The sequence below is a fragment of the Trichoplax adhaerens genome, genomic scaffold (genome assembly GCF_000150275.1).
Source record: "Trichoplax adhaerens TRIADscaffold_7 genomic scaffold, whole genome shotgun sequence".
Lineage (NCBI taxonomy): Eukaryota > Metazoa > Placozoa > Uniplacotomia > Trichoplacea > Trichoplacidae > Trichoplax > Trichoplax adhaerens.
Window position 1 is genome coordinate 5,232,767 of NW_002060949.1, and position 21,773 is coordinate 5,254,539.

Sequence of the window (21,773 nt, forward strand, 5' to 3'; positions counted from 1 at the left end):
CAATGAGAGAAGAAATGGAATAGCGTGGGCGTCATTCATCAACATATGGGCATTGTGTAGTAAAGCAAATGTAGGCCACGGGGAGTGGGTTCGACACCGATTAGACCTACTCTGTACTCTATTTTGATACAGTATACAGGCGTTGGCTGGCGCTTCAACCCTATGCCCGTTGATCTTATGGTCATGGTCATTTCAAGCTGTACACTGTATCGTACTTTGTACTCATAGAATTGACCCGGCACTGAGGAATGTTTGATACAGTCTACTGTCCGTATGGATACCCAGTCATCCCTTGGCTATTCACAATAACCCCCTCTACCACTTGTATTGCCCACTGACTCATGGATGATACACTACACTAGGCGTTGGCATCACCGACTCGCCAACACTCATCGTCGTTTTTTTTTTGGCTCCTCCTTTTTCTTCCTCGACCTTTCCAACCAAGTTGACGACGACTTGCTGCAAATTGAAATTCATCTTATACCACTTCTGCCAAGATGGAATTAGTCAAATCGATCACTCGTCCTAGCGAATTTCTTGCATTGATCCAATTCCAGTTTGGAGCGATGAAAACTGTGCAAATCCAGGATTGGGTAAGAGAGCATGAGCAGATATCCAAATGATCATCATCAATTCATAGCATTTGCTCCTTTCTAGTAGCGAATGCATCGTGTTCTTCTTGGATCTCATCCAGATAGGGGTATAGAATCAATCGTCTGTCTATTGCTTATTGCTTACTGTGCAAATCCAGCATTGGGTAAGAGAGCGAGAACGGATATCCAATCGATGATGATGATGATCAATTCATAGGATAGTTCCTTTCCGATCATCATCGTCATCCATTCATAGGATTTGCTCCATTCTAGTAGCGAATACATCGTGTTCTTCTTGGATCTCATCCAACTAGGAGTATAGAATCAATCGTCTGTCTATTGCTTATTGCTTACTGTGCAAATCCAGCATTGGGTAAGAGAGCAAGAACAGATATCCAATCGATGATGATGATGATCATCATCATCGTCATCAATTCATAGAATTGCCCCTTTCTAGTAGCGAATGCATCGTGTTCTTCTTGGATCTCATCCAAATAGGAGTATAGAATCAATCGTCTGTCTATTGCTTATTGCTTACTGTGTAAATCCAGCATTAGGTAAGAGAGCAAGAGCGGATATCCAATCGATGATGATCATCATCAATTCATAGGATTGCCCCTTTCTAGTAGCGAATGCATCGTGTTCTTCTTGGATCTCATCCAAGTAGGAGCATAGAATCAATCGTCTATCTATTGCTTATTGCTTACGGTGCAAATCCAGCATTGGGTAAGAGAGCAAGAACAGATACCTAATCGATGATGATGATGATCAATTCATAGGATTGCCCCTTTCCGATCATCATCGTCATCAATTCATAGAATTGCCCCTTTCTAGTAGCGAATGCATCGTGGTCTTTTTGGATCTCATCCAAATAGGAGCATAGAATCAATCGCCTATCTATTGCTTATTGCTTATGGTGCAAATCCAGCATTGGGTAAGAGAGCAAGAACGGATATCCAATCGATGATGATGGTGATCAATTCATAGGATTGCCCCTTTCCGATCATCATCGTCATCAATTCATAGAATTGCCCCTTTCTAGTAGCGAGTGCATCGTGCTCTTCTTGGATCTCATCCAAATAGGAGTATAGAATCAATCATCTATAGCTTATTGAAACATATTCTCCACAAGAATGTCAAAATGCAGTGATGGTATACACACACAATACAATATTGGATATGGTGCTAGCATGATCCATAGATAAAAAAAATTATCTATCGTGCAGTGCTGTATTTGTGCTTGCGCTCATCGTTGCCTCTTTTCATTGCTTGAACACCATTAGACCAGTGTTCAAAGACGTAACGGTAAACTGCTGTGGGAAGACTAAGCTGCTCGGTAGTGTTACATGACTACAAGCATAAAAACAGTATAAATTAGATGAGAAAATGGCTAAAGATATCAACAAGAGTTTTTGGGATTAACTTACCCTTGTCCATGCGTTCCATGATGCTATGAAATCGATCTATTATTAGAATAAATTTTTCAAATTATTTGTTGTCTTAAAGAATGATCGAAACGCTTCATTTGTTTAGAATACCACTTCAGTACAAATTATTCCAACCCAATGCTCCATGAATGAGTTACTTTACAAATCTGCCGATATACTATTGCCGATGACTGCTATACCACGTTAATATTGCACATCAATTAAGTTTATTTTACCAACAGCTTATTCAGTAAACCGCTATCAATTATATAATATAATCTATTCCACGTGTTCTGAATGATATGCATACAGGATAGCGCTTGCCAGAATCAATCTCAACCATGATAATATCATCAGGCAATGATGAAATGGCAATTCTCTTACTTTTATTTACTTCGATAACCATTTTTTACCCATTTTAAAAAATCTTTCCTACACCCACTTTATACACAGCTCCAATTCTACCTAGAACGTTGAGGTGTCTAGTATACATAAATTAGATAATCACAATATTTTCAAGCTAAACAATCCTCCACCATCATCCTCACTAAAATTGAACCCTCTCTACTTACAAAGTATAGTCAACGCTTGTACTTTGTCTTTTTATTAACACAAGATTGTATCGCCTTGAAAATTAGATTCACTATCCATCTCCGTTTTGTACTCGCATACAGTTGTTTCTATCATACTCTTATACGTACAATTGGTAATATTAAATGATCGACTAGAAATGTATACAGCTAGGGTTGACTCTCACAATATCAAGAAAATGCAATATTGACTACCAAATGAGCCATTTATATCACATTTCGCCACTACAGATCGAATTAAAAGTTATGCAATCAATTCAATATACTGTATGCGCACCACTTCCATGATCAAATCATGTCATTCCCTGACTGTACGAGTAAGTATGCCGTCAAATCAATATTCTACCGATGCTGAATAGGTCATCGTAACTTCAGTTGGACCTTTTAATGCATTGCTACTACATTCCCTTTAGTGTAGGAATAAATTGAATTCAATTTATTTAATTTACATGGTGTTGAATAATTAAAACGCTTTTTCCAATCACAATTTTAGACTATAGATCAGGATTGCCCTGAAAGTACCTACTGTACTATAGAATAGATTCGGTTTTACAAGGCTGCAATTATAATCAATTTCATGATTCCATCATTGAAAGTATTTCCTATCAGAGTACAAGTAGATACAGCGCTGGAAAAAAATACCCCTACAAAATTTTATTTCTCGCTGTTGCTTTAAAATGAGTTTGGTGTTCTTATACCAAAAACGATTCTGATATATAACCTTCTCAATATTTATCAATCTTGCAAACGGTATAATATAGACAACTACAATTGTAGCAGGACATACTACAACTTATGCTAGTGGTATAGTCTACATGTGTTTAGTTAAAAGGCCTTTTATCAACCATTTTAATTGTTTATTCTACATTTATATTATACCAGTATTTTATCAAGTAACAATCTATTCGAATTTTATTTCGATTTCGTATATTGATCTACAATTGAAAATTGATTCGGCCATATTATAGTATCCTTTTATTTGTAGTACGAATCGGTGATGGTTAACCATTTCTACGGCATTTAATTCATTCAATTATGCGAGTATCAACTAGTTTGTGCGGCGTTATCACCCTACCAATTCATTTATAAGTATTTATTAATTGACAGTCATCAAGTACTGTACTGTATTTGTTTATGCTATGACGACTATCGCTGATAGAGATGGATATTTTTGTATATTGCAACTATGGATTGTACCCAGACTTTGACAGACTGTCAATGCAATCAATGCAGTACATTCTTCCTTTGCATTATTAATTCAATATTGCAATAGGAATGTGCATATGACTGCGATTATAGATATTTACTGTGGTCCCTAGTCACTTACGATTGATACAGTTTGCATCCTTTTCTATAATAATTATCATTAATACTCGTATACTATATATTACAATACAATATTTAAAAGTGAGGCTTTAGCTATCATTTTTATGCCACTTAAAGAGTATTACAATATCATTTGTAGAACTACACATTTAAAGCCACCATTATGATTTTTGATGACTTTCGTTTTATAAGTACATAATATTCATTCATAAATTACTATCAACGTTATTTATCATCTATAGCATACACTTGTGTCACTATTGGTTATGAATACCTTATGAAAACTTTATGGAAATTGATAACCAAATAATGACAGGATACCCTTAAAAACATCATTCAGGCCAATCGTGTAGATATTAACATCATTTGCTCATATTTGTGTCTTGTAATGTATCTATCTAATGTTGTAGCAAGCTTCCTGCTAACATTATACCGAACATGAATATGTAATTATTAGTTGACGATACATCTACATAGTGCATTTAATAATGTATTATAACTCTGCTATCATTTCTTACCTCCTTTCATATGTTGTAGACAAAATTGTCCCCAACTCTTAAGAGGTGTTACCAATTTCTGGTTATGACAAGTCGTAGTTTTGCTTCTGTCATACAAGCCCTTGATGGGGAACTAAGGTTAGTATTGCTAATTATCATATTTTTCATCGTACATACTTTAAAGATACACATGGTAAAAATAGATATTTCAATGAAAAAGTATACGTAATCATTTTAAGGATACTTTATCACATATATACGTACCAGTATATATATTTAAGATTATGACGTAAAGAGTTATGGTACAATTAACTCCTTTACTATAATTAATTATCAACTAAAAACGATGCAGTTTATGACTGTAATTGCCCATATTTTACACCGGAAACTCAAATACTACAGTATCTATCGCAAAATTGGAAGGACACACAAACCTACTTTCGTCAACATTACAATACTTTTGTGCTATTACAATATACATACAGTGGATTAGTAATAAATTAATTCAAATTGTAGCTACAAATCTACAACGTTACAGAACCAGTTATTGCTAGTCAATGGCTGATGAAGTGCATTTGCACATTATATTGAGATTTCAAATGTAATTATAGGGATGCTATATGTATATTTTATTTGGTCTTACGTGCCTTGGATACACTCGAGGACGATATGACGATTCCAGTTGAAGAAAAAACGGCCTTAATGAAAGAGTTACACGAAAATTTATACAACCCAGAGTGGAAATATAGGAGAAGTCAAGAAGTTGACAAAATTGTCTTAGAAGAGTTTCCAGTTGTAAGTAAATAACTTGTCACCCATCCAATTGGCTACGTAAAATTGACCAATTAACCATTCTATTTCGTTGGTAGATTTCTGCGGAATTTCGAAATTTAGATAAATCTTATAGAGATGTTATACAAGAAATTACAAAAAGAATGGCCGACGGCATGTGCAAGTACTTAGATTGTGCTGACGTTAACTCTTTTGAAGACTGGAACGAGGTAATTGTATACAACTGAATATTATAATTAATCGTAATTTGGTATAACTCACTCACTAAGTACAAGTTTACTGAATCTAAATTTTTTTTTTCAATGGATTATTTTAGTACTGCCATTATGTAGCTGGTCTAGTTGGCATAGGACTTTCCAGAATATTTAGTGCGTCAAAGTTGGAAGATGAAATTGTCGGAGAAGATGAACCATTATCTAATTCAATGGGTCTGTTTTTACAAAAGACCAACATTATTCGCGATTATTTAGCTGATATCCAAGAAGGGAGAAAATTTTGGCCAAAAGAAGTAATCTATTAAGATTGTTCTAAATTGAAATACTCAAAGTTAAAATAATTTGGATATAATTAAGTTAGAAATAATAAAGCGATAACTATTTCCGTATCGAAATTTACAAATGTTTTATAGGCCTGGTCAAAATTTGCAAAGCGACTGGAAGATTTTCAAGATGCTAGTAATAGGGATGAAGCCGTTCGTTGTCTAAATTTTTTAATTACTAACGCGTTACATCATGTACCGGATGCCATCAAATACTTATCCAGATTAAGAAATCAGTCTGTTTTTAATTTTTGTGCTATTCCTCAGGTACTCAATGAGTCTGTATTTTATCCAACGATGGAAACATACGAACTTGACATTAATATGGTAATAACTACATATTTCTTCTCCAGGTTATGGCTATTGGTACATTAGCAGTGTGCTATAACAATCCTGATGTTTTCACGACTGTGGTTAAGCTACGCAAAGGTCAAGCTGTTTATATGATGAAGCGTGCAGTGAGTTTAAATGCTGCTAAAATAATTTTTCACGACTTTGCAGCTGAGGTAACTATTATTGTTCGTGATTAACTTACCTTACTTAATACACTACTACTATACTGTATACATAAGTAGAATAAAAACGGAATCATTATTAAATTTTTGTAATTATTTTCATTGTGTATACCTTTACTTTTAATTTTAATTGCGCTCTCACATTTTAAATTTAGATTGCGAAAATTGCACCAAAAAATGATCCAACTAAAGATAAAACTCTCCAAATCTGTGAAACAATCTTGATGTTGACTCATGTAAAAGATTCCGGTTCATCCTACTTGCCAGTATTATCAGCCAGTAGTGTTGTTCTATTTACGGCTCTTTGGTACTATTATAACGGAACCGAACAGGTCTATCGCTTTTCTTAACACCGCTGCTGTATCATACTAAACTACCTTTCGAATGAACGCTACACCTTATAGATATTGTAGCTTAATGAAAGTACAGAATCATGTTTTTGGTATTGTTAAGATCAACATTTTCACTAACGTCTAACTACGCTTATATCTGAGAATTATTCACTATTTTGACATGTTGTAGCTTGCAAGGTTTATGCTACGGTATCACAACAGTGACGTGCACGGCAATAATAAGTATTTTAATGCCTATCTTGATTTGTGAAAGATGTAAATAGCCTTTGTATGCTTTTAGTCACTTACAGCTTACAGCTACAATCCGTTCAGCGAATGATTAAAATGGTAAGCATTAGTTATTGCGTGAAAAGTATTCTCTTCCGTACCGTACATATGGCATCCCTATCGCCTTTACAAATTTTACCAGTTGAAATATGTAGCATTGTTTCTAGCGGTTTATTGTCTTATGCATACCTATAGATGCTAATTGGAATATAAAACTGATTACTTTGCCATGTTTGTTTCACCTAAACTCGAAAATGCAAATATATAATTCATGATAGGAAAATGATATATGGCCAAATAAAAAATTGACAACTTTAATTTATTTTCAATTGAAGTGATGAGTCCATCACGTTGTATACACATAGACACTTGATGAGCAGGATTCATAGGTAGCAGTTCTAAACATTCCGTCAATTCCAGGATCTAGCATGCGCATACACTTGGCGAGCAGGATTCATAAACATACGTAATTCTAAATATTCTATCGATTCCTAGAGTCTATCATGAACCAGTTGTGTAGGTAAAGACTGAGATTTTTATTAAAGTAGAGGTAAAAATTAATAGATTGCTAAAAGTAAGAAATATAGAAAAATTTAATCGATGAATAATTAATATATAAATTAATACATAACAAACGTACAATTTTAATATATGAGTATTGGCTATTCTACAACCCAACAAGAAGCCATCTGATATTTGTTTATTAAAGCTACTTCAATAAAGTTCAAGCCTAAAATGTTTCAGTTTTATACGTTCTTAAAATGTTCGGAAATAGAATATCTAAGCCATTTAAATTCTCATGTATCAACCGTACTCAACTGAAGTTGATATTACGTAGTATTAAATGGTTAAGAATGTAATATCACATATGTAATCTTATTTAACTTGATTTTGATATTCCAGAACATACAGATATCACTCATTTATTGATGCTATAGAAGCAAGTAAAGCTATTTACTATTTCTCGATCTAGATGATCTTAATAAAACTGATACTGCAATAATTGAATTTAAATCTAACTGGTTTGAGGTTACTAGTAGACATGGATAAATTGTTTAGAAATAAAACATTATGCACTCTTTAAAATTACATCGACACGAATTATTCCGATTCCATTGATCTTGATATTATAGAGTGAGTAGTTTATCGATACTACATAGGTAAGAGAGGGTACTTCATATTTTCCTAATCTATGAAGTTTCAATATTTAAATTTAAAGTCAAGTAAAGTCTGAATTTAAACTATTAAAAACTCATATACCGTTAAATCGTTAAGAATAAAGATATCCTGAACTGTCCTAAATCCAACGTATTAGTATGCGTAAACGGACCTCAATATTGCAAACATGTACCCATCATTTGTCGATATATAAGATGGAGATACTACAAAGTTTATTCTCTTTAATCTTGAATTGTTTAAGTCACATTTTGAGAATAGATGAAAAGTAACGCATGATATAAATCCGATCTAACTTATCACGGTAGAATGGTATCTTTTTTATTCATTATCGTTGAAGAAACTATTTTAAAAGAAAGCAAAAGTTTCCAAATAAGTGTTCAATTATCCCTTATTCCGCATTGTATTATTTAACCTTCACCATCCAGTTTAGCGATCTTATTAGTATAGTATATTAACTGATGTATTTAAACAGTATAATATTATTACATATGGGTAATGAGCAAAGCGAGATTAAACTGTAGAACGCTACCGCATATGGTAATAAGCAAAGCAAGAGAGGCTAGAAATAAAATCTCACTTCATGATAGATGGACGTCTGGATCAATCAATCTATCCATCAATTTTCCTTTGCGACTAAAAGTCATTATGCAACAGCTAGTGTGTTCAGTACTGACAACAATTGAAATTGAGGAAAATTGTCTACCAGTTAAGATGATTAGTTATCATTGTTAATGCTTTTAAGAAGATTTTTCTTGGTAATAAATATAAATTTACAATCAAGCACAAACTTTGATGTCGGCAACAACGTCGATCGACAATAGACGCTATTGTCCGATTAGACAAATCAAGTTAATATCCACTGTGCAATTAATTCACTTTCTTTCTCACCTGCAGCGATTGATTTTAAATGATAATAGTTACAATAGTTTTAGAAAAATAACAGTTGACTAAATAGGACAAGATGATGGGATTAATCTACTTTTCAGCGACAACAAAGATGAGGCTTATTAAGAATAGCCTATATAGGGAACGAGATTCTTATGCGTCTGTATGAAGCTGAGAGAACATTACTTGGCTCACGTCTACGTAAATATTAAAAAAAACAATTATAATGCAATAGATTCTATACGGATATAAAAGATCAAAATATTTCATCGATATGTAATACTATCAAGTTGGAGATCAAAGTAACGAGGTGAAAATAACCGATGATGATGAAGGCAAATTTCAACCCAGTATTCCTAATCTTTATGATATTTATTACCTTGATTTTAACAACGCTTTCTTATCAACATGATATTTCCGATAAGATTTCAAATCATCAAATCAGCAGTAATGATGACGAATTCAATACGAACTTAGACCGATTAACATCGCCGAATCAACTCTCTGACCGATTGCAACAAAATCAATTTCAATCGATGCCGCAATTTATGCAAGATATGTACCAAAATCCTAATACCGCTTACGATTATAAAGCGTTAGATCCTAAAAGTGATAAAAATTCCATGTCGCGGATAATTTTCGCCCCACACATTGGTAAGGAAGTAGAAATGTTCGCTATACAATAGGTTAACAAGATAGAATGGTTAATCATCAAGGTTGATAAAAACTTCGTACTACCAATAAATACTTGAGTAATTTTATATTCTATACATTGGCGTAAAAAGTACAAACGCTACCTGATATGTTTACTTCTCTTTTTATTTATATATGTCAAATCCAATGTCATTTTAAGAAGTTTTTCATTAATTGCGATGATCCTTTCAAACCTGTTGATATTTACTGAAATCCAATAGAAAAGTTATACTAAATAACAATCAAAGTTATATTCATGTTACAATTTTTAAGAAACTGATTAGTTCTAAACCTTACTATATATTTTTAATAAGTTAATTCCATATACCATTCTATCTCTCCCTGTCGCTGTCTTCACTAATAATATTCTAAATGCGTAAAATCGAATAAGAACAAAATAAGTAGTTACTTAAATAATGGCTACTCAAGCAGTTTACTACATATAATTAAGACCCCAATATTAAATCTATTAATAGCGATTAAATTTTACCGGTAATGGTCGACAATTGCGCTTACTCATTATTACCCTGAATTTATCGGTAAATAAGGAATAGTTATGCCCAGTAAGGTTGATGGAACTGAAGTAGATTAAAGAAAGTGGGGATTAGGGAAAACGTTGTTCTCACATTCTTGCCTCCATCTTGTTAATAAATTAGTCATCTTATAATAGTGAAGTTGACTGAACATCTATTTCCGCTTATATTGATACATTATATATTCGCCAATCATGAGTTTATACCTTACCTTACGCATTTTATCCATTTTTTATCGTTGCAAAAATGTAAAATTTTCAAAACTTTTAACCTGTAAAGGACATCATAGTTAATATGCGCTATATTCAGAATAACCTTAATAAAAGATCTTTACTAATTTTAACCCTTTGGATTAATTTAGAATCTTGAGATTTACCTCGCACATTTCAATCACACACCTTTTCACTAAATTAGCAAGAAAACCGTAGTAACCAACATTAAATTCGAAATGAATCATCTTAATCAGTAGTAGTTCAGTCATTTTACCAAGAATAAATTTACAAATCCTATTGATCGTAAAAGCCGTAAATTGCTATCTTTATGATAGAGAATTAACAGCATATTAATTTTAGTACTTATTGCATCTAGTATATCAGTAAATTATTTCCGGGTTTTAAGGTGCACTAATAGAGGATAGCATAGAAGGAACTGGATATGACATAAAGAAATATGCAGTATATGCTGTAAAAATGATCTGATGTGACTGTTAACTACACTATTACCACGATGGATTAAATATAGTAAGCTAAACTACCTATACAGTCTGTGGTAAATTTTACCAATGTACCGTAGTAACTTTGCTAGAGTTCTCATCGAATTTACAAGACTCGGTGTATATTTTGGTAATCGTCTACCGTTGATTAAAATTGAAAATTTGAACATAATTTTTTTATTAATTAATATCTAGATGGATACCTTACTAAGTTAACCTCTTGTCTTATATCTTCATGATATAAGGCGTTTCTATCGAATAGTAATTAGTATTTATAATGTATCATTTGCTATTTTAGAATCATTCAGCAAAACCAGTTTCAGTAAAGATGAAGTATTATTATTTCGGCCATCAGTTAATCTTAAAAGCAATGAAGTGATGGGTATGGATTTAAGAGTATTCAGAGATCAAGAAATTATAAAATCAATGCCAGACAATAATACTTATCAAGTGACTATATACCAAATTATTGATCATAACGAAATTATGGTTTGCCAATTGGAATTAAAACGCAAAGGCAATGGTTGGATAACTTTTCAATTACATGATCTTGTCCTACAACAATCTTATCAAAATCTTTCCGGGATATTACATTTTAAGCTATCCGTTAGAAATACGGAAATGGAGGTTATACCATCATCGCAAATTGGTCTATTAACATCTACAACATCACCAGCTTACTTACTTATTTATAGCAAATCGAGTGATCAGCGGTTCACTAAGCCTATCTATTCACATATTAAACGTCATTTAAGGGCCAAGAAAAGTGTTCTTAGCAAATTGAAAAAAAGGCGCTGCCAATTGGTTGTTGATGAGGTTAACTTAAAAATGATTTATGGAAAAACGATTTTAGCTCCACAAAATTTCGAATACAATTTTTGTGTTGGTCGATGTAAATTTCCTTTAACCGGTCGTATGAACGCTACTAATCATGCTATTGTTCAGACATTGATGTTTGTTAAAAAAGCTGGCAATGTTCCAAATGCTTGTTGTGCTCCTATTTCCTTTTCAAAATTACGAGTTATCAGTCGTAATGAGGATGGTACCTTTGAAATGCGACATATGCGAGATATTGTTGCTGAAAGTTGCGGTTGTCAATAACATGTTGGTTAAAGCTGATTTAATAATAAAATAATTTAAAGCTATTAATTTAGTTATATAAGTTACCGGGTGTTTCAATCGAGTCATAATTTGATAATATTTAAGTCAATATCTATAAGTATAGTACTAGTAAATCGAAAGTGATGGAATTGATATTATACGAATTTCAGTATGCCATATGTAGACGACTGTAAACGACAATCTTTCTCATATGTAAGGACTATAGTTGCGCATAACTGATTGCAATAGAATACTAGGGCGGAGATTTGCTTGTGACAGTAATCTAACGCTAATTTGTCCTTTAAGCTTTGATTGTCAACATAGCCCAAACGCTACAAGCATATAAAAGCAACGATTACGGATTACTGTTACGTTTAAAGACCGTTGACACATAGTACTACATGCAATGGATTGTAGTATTTTACCTAACTCGTACTTCATTATGAATAAAACAAACAACCAACAAGAATAATGTTACCAAAAGGGATATGTTGTTGATTATATCAATGCCTTCTATGTCGATTTATTTACCTTGATGGTAAATTATTAGTAATTTAGGTGATTATTAATTATAAATAGAACGTGGTATATGAATAAATACTGTATGTACCACATCATATATATTTTATATCTTAAAAAATTGAGAAATAAAAAATAAAAAAAAATCTACTAAAGTGAAATACAATTCAATTTTATAATTACAATAAAATTTATGGCCGTGTATAAATTTAGTGCTATTCCTTGCGATTGACCTTCTTACGAATCAGTTAGTAGTTCTTTAACATTATACATTAATTATCTGAGGTAATTTGAATGAATTTATATTAATCTATAATTCCTCATGAGATTTATCTGCAGTTTGATCGTTTTGCTTCAAAGTAGAAGCCTTAATAGAATCAACAAATGTCTTTAGACTCTCTAGATTTCTTTCTCCTTGATAATTCTGAATTTCTTTAGAGCCAGTATAGATTGTCATAGTAGGATAAGATTTTACCTTAATAAAGCCACGTAAATATAACAGGGTTAGTATTTGGTGTGAACAAAGCTTGTATTAATCTACGGTTCTCAAGTTCTATGAAAATATGGGTGAACAAATATATTCTATGAATATTAACCTGTTCCGCTCTACACGTTTCAATATGCGTAACACAATTTACCTATGAATATAAATTGACAATCTTTATTTTAATATACTAAGAGCAATTTTAGTTTATTAAGTTTTCAAATAAAATTTTGCATTAGTTTCAATAAGGATATCAGACGATGCCCATCTAGATAAACTTACACTCCCAATAAAAACGTTTTTATCGTGTTTATAGTGTTCCATCAATTCTTTCCAAGTTGGAGCGAGAACTTTACAGTGACTGCACCTTAGTAAATCAATTGATAAATAGCATGCATTCGATCAGCATTAAAGCGGAAGAAAAATGTACCATACAGTATTTAGTACGTCATACTTCATAAAATAATCATGCATTGTATACATAAAAATGATTATAATTTAGATTCTATATAATTCTAAATAGGTAATTCTAGATATCGCAGTACTACCAATTATTTCTTACCACGGGGCATAAAATTTTATAAATGCAATCTTAAAGGTTGAAATCACTTTTTTTAACTGTACACCAGTCAGTTCGGATCCAATTTGCTATGATACATATACAAATTTTAGAGAGTGGAGAGTATAAAAATTAAGCATCCTTAGGATAAACAAAGCTATCATAATTGCTTCAAGAAGGTAGACTGATTTAGATTAGCTGAATACATTATTAGGGGGTAAAAGCTCAATACATAAATGTTATTTTACTCACGTATAAACATTGCAACTAAAGCTATACTAATTTCTTACTTTTAAAGAGATTTCATCGTCATCGACTTGCGGATTATTTAATGAAATTTTAATAAATTCTGCAAAGGATTGGACGCTTCTTTTACCAGTAAATCTCTTAACTAATTTACCGATATATATTTTTATCCTGGTTCATATTTGCATGCAAGGAAAGTTATTTAGTATGTTATAAAAATATTTATTTATGTTCTCTGTCAAGTATTCTAAGCGTACTTACGTAGGATAATGTAGAACATTTTCATCGGAACAAAGAGGTGTATCTTGTGTACAATCCACCTGTAATTTAAAAATGAATACTGTACACTCTAGATATTATTATCTTCATATCATATCATATTTAAGGCTTTTTGTGAATTTATACTTTAATATTGTTGTATAGTAAGTCTTTCTTGTACATCATGTTGTTATTTAATCATTACATGCGTTGTTAACTAGTAATACCTTAGCGATATGGATGACTTTAATTGCATCGGAATTATATTTGTTTGATAGGACATCCCACATAGGTAATAATCTCTGGCAATGTCCACACCTACAGCATTGAAGTAATATTGTACCTAACTTTACTGGAAATCTAATTTGCTTCTATATCTTGACTTGATGAACAGTGTGTGTTTATTATACTAGTTACTTCTATAAGTTTCTAACATGTGAGTGTCAATATTTATTAACAGTTACGTATACGAGTGTATACAGGTATAGTAGAGAACGTCTCTGAATTGCTAGACCTTCATTTTCCTGCACTATACTCAGTAGTAAGCGTAATCCATTCTAACTTTTAGCAACACGACGATATTTCTACGGTACGTGATGTAGTCATATTGACACCTTAAATAACCTCGCTGTGGTAGAATACATAGTTCATATTTAATATACCCTTTAATAGGTGTACAATATAATAATTAATTAATTAATGTGCGCAAGTATAGTTGAGGTACAAGGATTAGAAATTGATGATTCTGTATCTGAAACTCTTGCAAAGCTCTTCAGCGCATAATAAGGGTACAAATATTATATCCTCCCATATGTACTGTAAGTTTAATATACGTGTAATTCTACATAATTTGTACGTGTATAATTCTGTTAGTATTTAGTAAATTTATAGTTCGAAAAAAACAACGTCCTTAGCATAAATAGTAAGCCAGTTGACGAGACTATCAGTATATTTTAAACCAAGCTATGGGCTAGGCCGGTATAAATACAGCATAAAGATACAGAATTAGAGGTCACTACTTTACTCGTATAAGTGTTGCTTATATATTTATACTAAATTATTAATATGATAATGTACAGCAGTAAGCAATCACTTTCAGGGTTATGTTTTAATGAAGATGATTTTCATGAATCACCGTTGAAATTCTGCTCCAGTTCCTACAAGATTCGTAGAGGATCGTGGTAATCGCTATACTGAGTAATCGATGATACGATAGGAAAATTGTGATAATTGTAATTGCAATAGAATAACCCGGCTACTAAGTAAAAGCAGTACTATATGTTCGTACAGACTTGTTACTACTATGGTCAAAAAAGTATATACGCTCATATGTTTAGACATTTATCATCATCCTGATAAAAATTCTCCAATCCAAAGTACTAACGCTTTTACATAGGAGGATTAAGGCGTCCAAATAGGTCTTACATGAGTATGGAATGATAATCAGCACTTTACGAAGTAGAAGAGTCTATAAGAGTGAGGATACCTTTTGAGATACGTAATGAGCAATATTTGCTATGGGCGAAGGTATTATTGTAACACGTTTGTATCCGGTTGATGTAGTGTAATAGTCATTGCATAAATTGTAGTGTCATAGAATTCATTCGTAATTATGCTTCGAGCATTATACAACTATCCATATGTATTGACTGATCATAATGTAAAAAAATATTTACTGTTGGCAATCATTGTACTATGAATTAGGTAAATATCAGGTAGCCATCGCCTTAATAGTAAAGTCCAAAAAACGTTGTAGTCTAGCCGTGGTTGACTACAGTTAGCTCTAATTCATTGTCATATGAACACTGAGATTTTCGTTTCATAGATTCATTGGCAAATCTGAGCTCTATTATTCACTGTCAATATTGCTATCATCAATAGAATAGTCATGTAGTCGTTTGGGCTACAAGTAAAACTGTTGGCCTTTTGCTTTAGTGCTAGACAATTTGTCATAAATCAGATTTCGATCAAAAATGAAAGAGCAACGCCGAGTTGCGTCGAGACTATTTTATAAATCCTTTATGTTGCTATAATGAACTAGATTATCAATAAACTGCAGATTTGATAGTACAGTATAATGTAATACAACGACCAGGTCGGGGTTGATGTAACTCGTGTAAAAGAATTGTATCCTTTTGGATTGAAATTACACTGTGAACTAGAAAGAGAAACTGTATCACTACTGTGAACCAATATGAAATCACTCTTTCATAATATTATAATCCATGTTTCATCTTGACTTTAGTCCTTCGTTGTAATATTTGGTTGATTTCTAATTTTTACACTGACTATGAACAATCACTTTTACTTTTTACAACCCTTACCAAGGCGCATAGAACATGACCAAGTGAGGTACCTCAAGAATACTAGTAGCGAAAGTTGCACTAGTTAACATGGTTGGCTTATAAGCTTCATAACAGTGTAAATAAGTAACCATTAAAAGGAGCAGCAAAGGAGAGAAAATGGCGGCCATAACTTGGCTGGTAATTTCTTCAATGAAAGACAGCGTTGGAGCTTCAACTATTGAGTTCACTCTACTAGCGAGAACGTACGAGTGGGTGCGTGAGACCTTGACTGACGTCAGTTTTGTCACACAGTAATACGTACGCTAAGTCAAGGTTGGCTATTGAATTACACATAGTAAACTTCAATACCGTACCGTGCTAATAACAAGGTATGCAGGTCATGGCGAAGACCTGCGTCGATCTTTCTTCTATCCCCAAATCTTTTTTGACTTCTTATGGTCCAAGAAGATGAAGGAGGAGGGAAATTAGTGTTAAGTAGTCTGCAGCTTGCATAATAAACTCGAAGGCAGTGTTGCAACTTCCCTGCTAGTAAAGATTGAAAGCTACTGCTTCTGCTACTGTAAACTTCAGTTACCGTACCGTGCTAATAACAAGGTATGCAGGTCATGGCGAAGACCTGCGTCGATCTTTCTTCTATCCCCAAATCTTTTTTGACTTCTTATGGTCCAAGAAGATGAAGGAGGAGGGGAATTAGTGTTAAGTAGTCTGCAGCTTGCATAATAAACTCGAAGGCAGTGTTGCAACTTCCCTGCTAGTAAAGATTGAAAGCTACTGCTTCTGCTACTGTAAGCCTCAGTTACCGTACCGTGCTAATAACAAGGTATGCAGGTCATGGCGAAGACCTGCGTCGATCTTTCTTCTATCCCCAAATCTTTTTTGACTTCTTATGGTCTAAGAAGATGAAGGAGGAGGGGAATTAGTGTTAAGTAGTCTGCAGTTTGCATAATAAACTCGAAGGCAGTGTTGCAACTTCCCTGCTAGTAAAGATTGAAAGCTACTGCAGGCCTCACAGTTTTACTGTGAGCTGGTAAAGGAAAAAAATGATTTTATCCATATAAAGACTTGCATACAATGCAGTCTTTCCTTCTTGTCAGTTACTGATTAGACATTATAGTAGACAGTTCATTCAAGATGTCATAATTCCCGAGAGGAGAAGAAAGAGGGGAAAATAAAAGAAAAATTGGTTGAGTAATCCTGGCTATGTACAAGTCTATAACTTCGAAGATGAATTTGAATGCTTAAAGGCAATATTTCCATTTTCCTGCTGCTAAATCTGCACGACTTAGAATATTACTAAAAGTACCTAATCAGAGGAGGATCTATTAGCCTATATACCTTAAGCAGTATCAAGTTTAGAAATAAAATAAACACACAATTGCATTGCAGTATTCCCTCCTTTTCATGTTATTGATAAAGTATGATCACTATGACACAGAACAGGATAGTTCGATTTAGGTGTTAGAATTCAGGAAAGTAAGGGGAGAAAAATAAATTGATTGTGTAATCCCTGGCTATGTACAAGCTTACAATGTAAGCACATTTATTGTCAGACGACTACTAAATTGTGATGTCTAACGTTATATGCCTTGAATAGTATGTTATACACGTACAATAAACGGATACACTACTACAATATTTTCTCATTTTAATATTAATGACAAGGCAGGATATGTGATAGTCCTATGTTGAGATCTTTTAATATCTTGCTGTTACTGATATCACTTTGTACGCTTAGTAAATGAAATATCCTTAAATTGATTAGCTATAGAAATTTGTACAAGTTAAACTTACGACTTACTCTGTAATAATGTAGTTATCGATTAATTTCTCAATGCTAGCTACAATGTTAAATGGATAACTCCAACTTTTAGCTCAATTTCTACAATTTAGACGACTGTATTAGCAATACAGTAAGTACATTCATCGATTAACAAGCTTGTCAAAATTATTTCTATAAGGTACGTACTATTTCTATATTTACAAATGATATTTCGTTAGATTTACCAATGTGTAAAGATATACTGTATGCTTTTATCTACGTTCAGTTCTGCCGTCTAAACGTAGGTGTAACCCTAGTAAGTCAAAAATATATTCTTCAAGATGGTTCTGAGAAATTATCATCGATCGATCGATCGATGTTGGAGACAGTGTACTACGTATAATAAATTATAGCCTCAGAAATGCCAATACAATATTATAAGTTATTACGTATTGTTAGCATCATGTATCATTGCAGCTACCTATTTATAACATCGGAAGAATATAATTTCATTCTTAATATCAAACATTTATTCCTAAATGTGTAATAATTATAGACGTAATTCATAGGATAAGAAAACAACAATCACGCCTAATGCTGAATACCAAGTGTTCATTAACAGCTGTAGTAGTTCAGAGGAAGGTTTCATACACAAAGTACATTCTCAATATGATGAAATGATGAAAATTTTAACAATAATTTTTCAAATGCCTAGACTATCTAATGAAATGAATTATATGATAAATGTACACACAGTAGTCGTTATGTCAATATAAATTGATATGTACGTTCTTGATCTGTATGCATTTTACAGAATAGGATATACACCTCCTTAACTATGAAGACAGTTTAAAAATATGATCACATACTAACCTGATTTCAGACCAACATAGCTCAATTACAATAAAATAATATAGTAATTGATAGTTCTTGATATAAATTTGACATTTAATTTTAACAAATTGATGGTTGATGAGGCAGATACTGTTAACCTGTTACATCTCACTTGCACAATTGAATAGTAATAACAATAAAACTTTGACATCGTTTCCATGCGATAGTTAATAAAAGTATAGGATCAAAATATTATAGCACAACTATTTATACAATTCAGTAAATTGTTTCCAGATGCTTAGTCACCTTTTTGGTTCATTTTTGTAGCAAGACGCTTCGATTTTCCTTTCTGTAGCTTTTTGGCTTCTAATTCTTGTTTTTTCCTCTGATTTTCTATCATTCTCTTCTCGCGTAGGGCTTTTTTATTACCTTTTACAGCAGATTCTACAATTGAATCGAACTCTTCTGCATCATCCTCCCAACCAGCCCCTTTCTCGTCCCATACACCAAGTCCACTATCCTATATTGAGAAAAATAAACTGAAGTGAATACACGATCGGAGTCTAGCATTTTAATTAACAATGATCTACTTTTTATTTTAAAGTTTATTATTGGCATATACAATAATTTTAAATATGAATGGAATCCTTTAAGTTGGCAGAAAAAATCTGGCTAACCTCGGGTAACAACATCTTATCATTTATGACAAATTTGTTCTCAATTTTATTGGTTACCACGGGCGGGTTTTCATTCTTTGCTATGATATACTGTAACATGTTTCAAATAATAATAAGACGATAGAAGCCTGTAGATTATACATTTCTTGCATACCTTGGCTTGCTTTTGAATAACTGGTTCCAAGTCTTCGAAAAAATTGGGGGCGTTATTCATCTCTTCATTTACATCAGCTACATTATTCTGTACGGTATCATGAGGTAACTCTTCCGCTTCAGTTTTTGGAAGCGTTTCCAAGTTTGTGTCTTGATTGGGAAGAACAGTTACACCAAAGCTATTATTCCAACTGTCCCACGTATCACCTTCAATATCGTCCTCATCCTCTTTTAAGTCGGTGATATTCTAAGTATAAACAGAACAGTTTTTAGGGTATTTTTTATCAGATTGACGAGAAATAAACATTCCAATGATTGGGCCCAACGAAATTCGAGGACAGTCGATCTAGAATGAACCCTTCATACTAGGATATGTGTACGATATTATTCGATTCAAACGATTTTGTTGCTTCCTGTCGTGCGATACTACAGTATATCCGGCAGTAAAAGATGTTTCACGCGTATTCTTCAATTACAAATCCTCTAGCAAAGACTCGAATGAAGTTGTCAATATCATTTTTAATTAGGACTAAAGGAGCTGTAGGATGTTAACGAATAACCAACTTTTTATTTAGCTTATTGTGCACAATGATAGTGAGTACTAATCTTAAATACTACACTTTACTTCTACATGATTCGGTTACATACACTTAGTATTTATTTCTATCACATGAGATAATTAACAGAATGATAAGAACTTTAGGTAAAATACGGGTAGATGAACACGAGGGTATAAGTTCTTATGTAAATATGGCCAAAGGTCTAAAGGGTCTAACTACTCGTAATTGCAATGTTATGGTGTACGGATAGTTACGATTATAATTTTATGTACAGTACAGTAGGTTTCAGAGTGCTCCAGCTGGAGTGTAATCACATTTTTAATGATATAATATCTATGATTATAGCTTATGGCTATTATATATTAATGTACTGTATCTCGATAATTTCTAGTTTAGCAAGTATTTACAGTTCATCGTCTGGCGTATAAAGCAGATTGATGGTTGTTTACAGATTTATTATTATCGTTGGCTATCACCATTGTAATCAGTGAGGCTTACAGCACACTGCACTTTACGATGATCCACAGTTTGATATTCAGTACAAACAATTATCATGATGTAGCTAAGATGGAACACTTAAGCGAGAAGAGTTAACGCATAAATTGGCTCGGATTCTCGATGTATTTTCTAGTAGGATTGTTTATTTGTAAAGTGAGCAAGATGCACAAGTGGAAGGGAGCTTGGACACATTAGCGGATATTACTGCACATTATCTACAGATTACGATATACTGTAAGCCTGCATCGATTGCATTTTAGAACTACTGAGATAGGCATCATTGGGTCAAACTTTGTTGATTGTACTTACTGGTGTTGTCGGAGTTACTTTCACATCAAGTAATAGGCTCTCTTCGCTGCTAGTCTTCTTCTTCCAGAGCCGCCTTAAGCCTAATTTTATTCCGATCCATTGCAGCATCCATTTAATGATCGAACAACAAAAGCAAATCCTACTCAAGCTTAACTTCATCGTTTATTGGGTTTCATGCATTCTAAAATTGATAGTAACGCATACGTCGATAGGACTACGGCTAACTATGTATCACGCAATGGTTACATATTTTAGAATAGATGACCGAGGTTAGAATGGACCCTTTCCCCTCTCGAGTTAAGCCCAAAAGATGAAAAGTGCAAGTGCATTAAATATGGAGCAGCAACATGGACTTATTGTACCTGATGCTTTCAAGGTAGGCTACAGTTCTGTACTGTAGGCTACAAGGCTATCCATTGTAGAAAGTACTGTAGCTGTCCTGTGATCATTACCCCTATCACTAGAAGAAGACCGGCTTAAAGCCTGTACTGTATTCTTAGGGTACTGTACTGTACACTGTACAGTCGTACTGTTCTGTATCTTTGAAATCTATTCTGCAGACCACGGTCTGGACTAGTCCGGACCGAATCGGACCAGACCAGAAGACATC

General features: G+C 33.2%; 4 protein-coding genes across 4 annotated transcripts; 2 read left to right on the forward strand and 2 right to left on the reverse strand.

The window, feature by feature from the left end:
* Nucleotides 1-497: 497 nt before the first annotated feature.
* On the forward strand, nt 498-6,628 carry TRIADDRAFT_27912 (uncharacterized protein; the record flags this gene model as incomplete). Its single annotated transcript, XM_002114149.1, has 8 exons — nt 498-593; nt 4,474-4,571; nt 5,045-5,228; nt 5,303-5,434; nt 5,542-5,733; nt 5,854-6,030; nt 6,117-6,269; nt 6,434-6,628. The coding sequence occupies 8 exons, from the start codon at nt 498-500 to the stop codon at nt 6,626-6,628; spliced, it is 1,227 nt and encodes a 408-aa protein (XP_002114185.1).
* A 5,118-nt stretch (nt 6,629-11,746) lies between these two features.
* TRIADDRAFT_9129 (uncharacterized protein) lies at nt 11,747-11,983 on the forward strand (the record flags this gene model as incomplete). The annotated part of the gene is made up of 1 exon (XM_002114150.1): nt 11,747-11,983. A coding segment is annotated over one exon (237 nt), but the record flags the coding sequence as incomplete, so codon positions are not given.
* An 847-nt stretch (nt 11,984-12,830) lies between these two features.
* TRIADDRAFT_58392 (uncharacterized protein) lies at nt 12,831-14,711 on the reverse strand (the record flags this gene model as incomplete). Its single annotated transcript, XM_002114466.1, has 8 exons — nt 12,831-12,995; nt 13,117-13,158; nt 13,287-13,371; nt 13,567-13,652; nt 13,854-13,980; nt 14,071-14,129; nt 14,295-14,385; nt 14,692-14,711. 8 exons carry the CDS (start codon nt 14,709-14,711, stop codon nt 12,831-12,833), a joined length of 675 nt encoding a protein of 224 aa, XP_002114502.1.
* A 4,553-nt stretch (nt 14,712-19,264) lies between these two features.
* Nucleotides 19,265-21,322, reverse strand: TRIADDRAFT_58393 (uncharacterized protein; the record flags this gene model as incomplete). The annotated part of the gene is made up of 4 exons (XM_002114467.1): nt 19,265-19,486; nt 19,644-19,733; nt 19,798-20,043; nt 21,164-21,322. 4 exons carry the CDS (start codon nt 21,320-21,322, stop codon nt 19,265-19,267), a joined length of 717 nt encoding a protein of 238 aa, XP_002114503.1.
* Between the last annotated feature and the right edge of the window lie 451 nt (nt 21,323-21,773).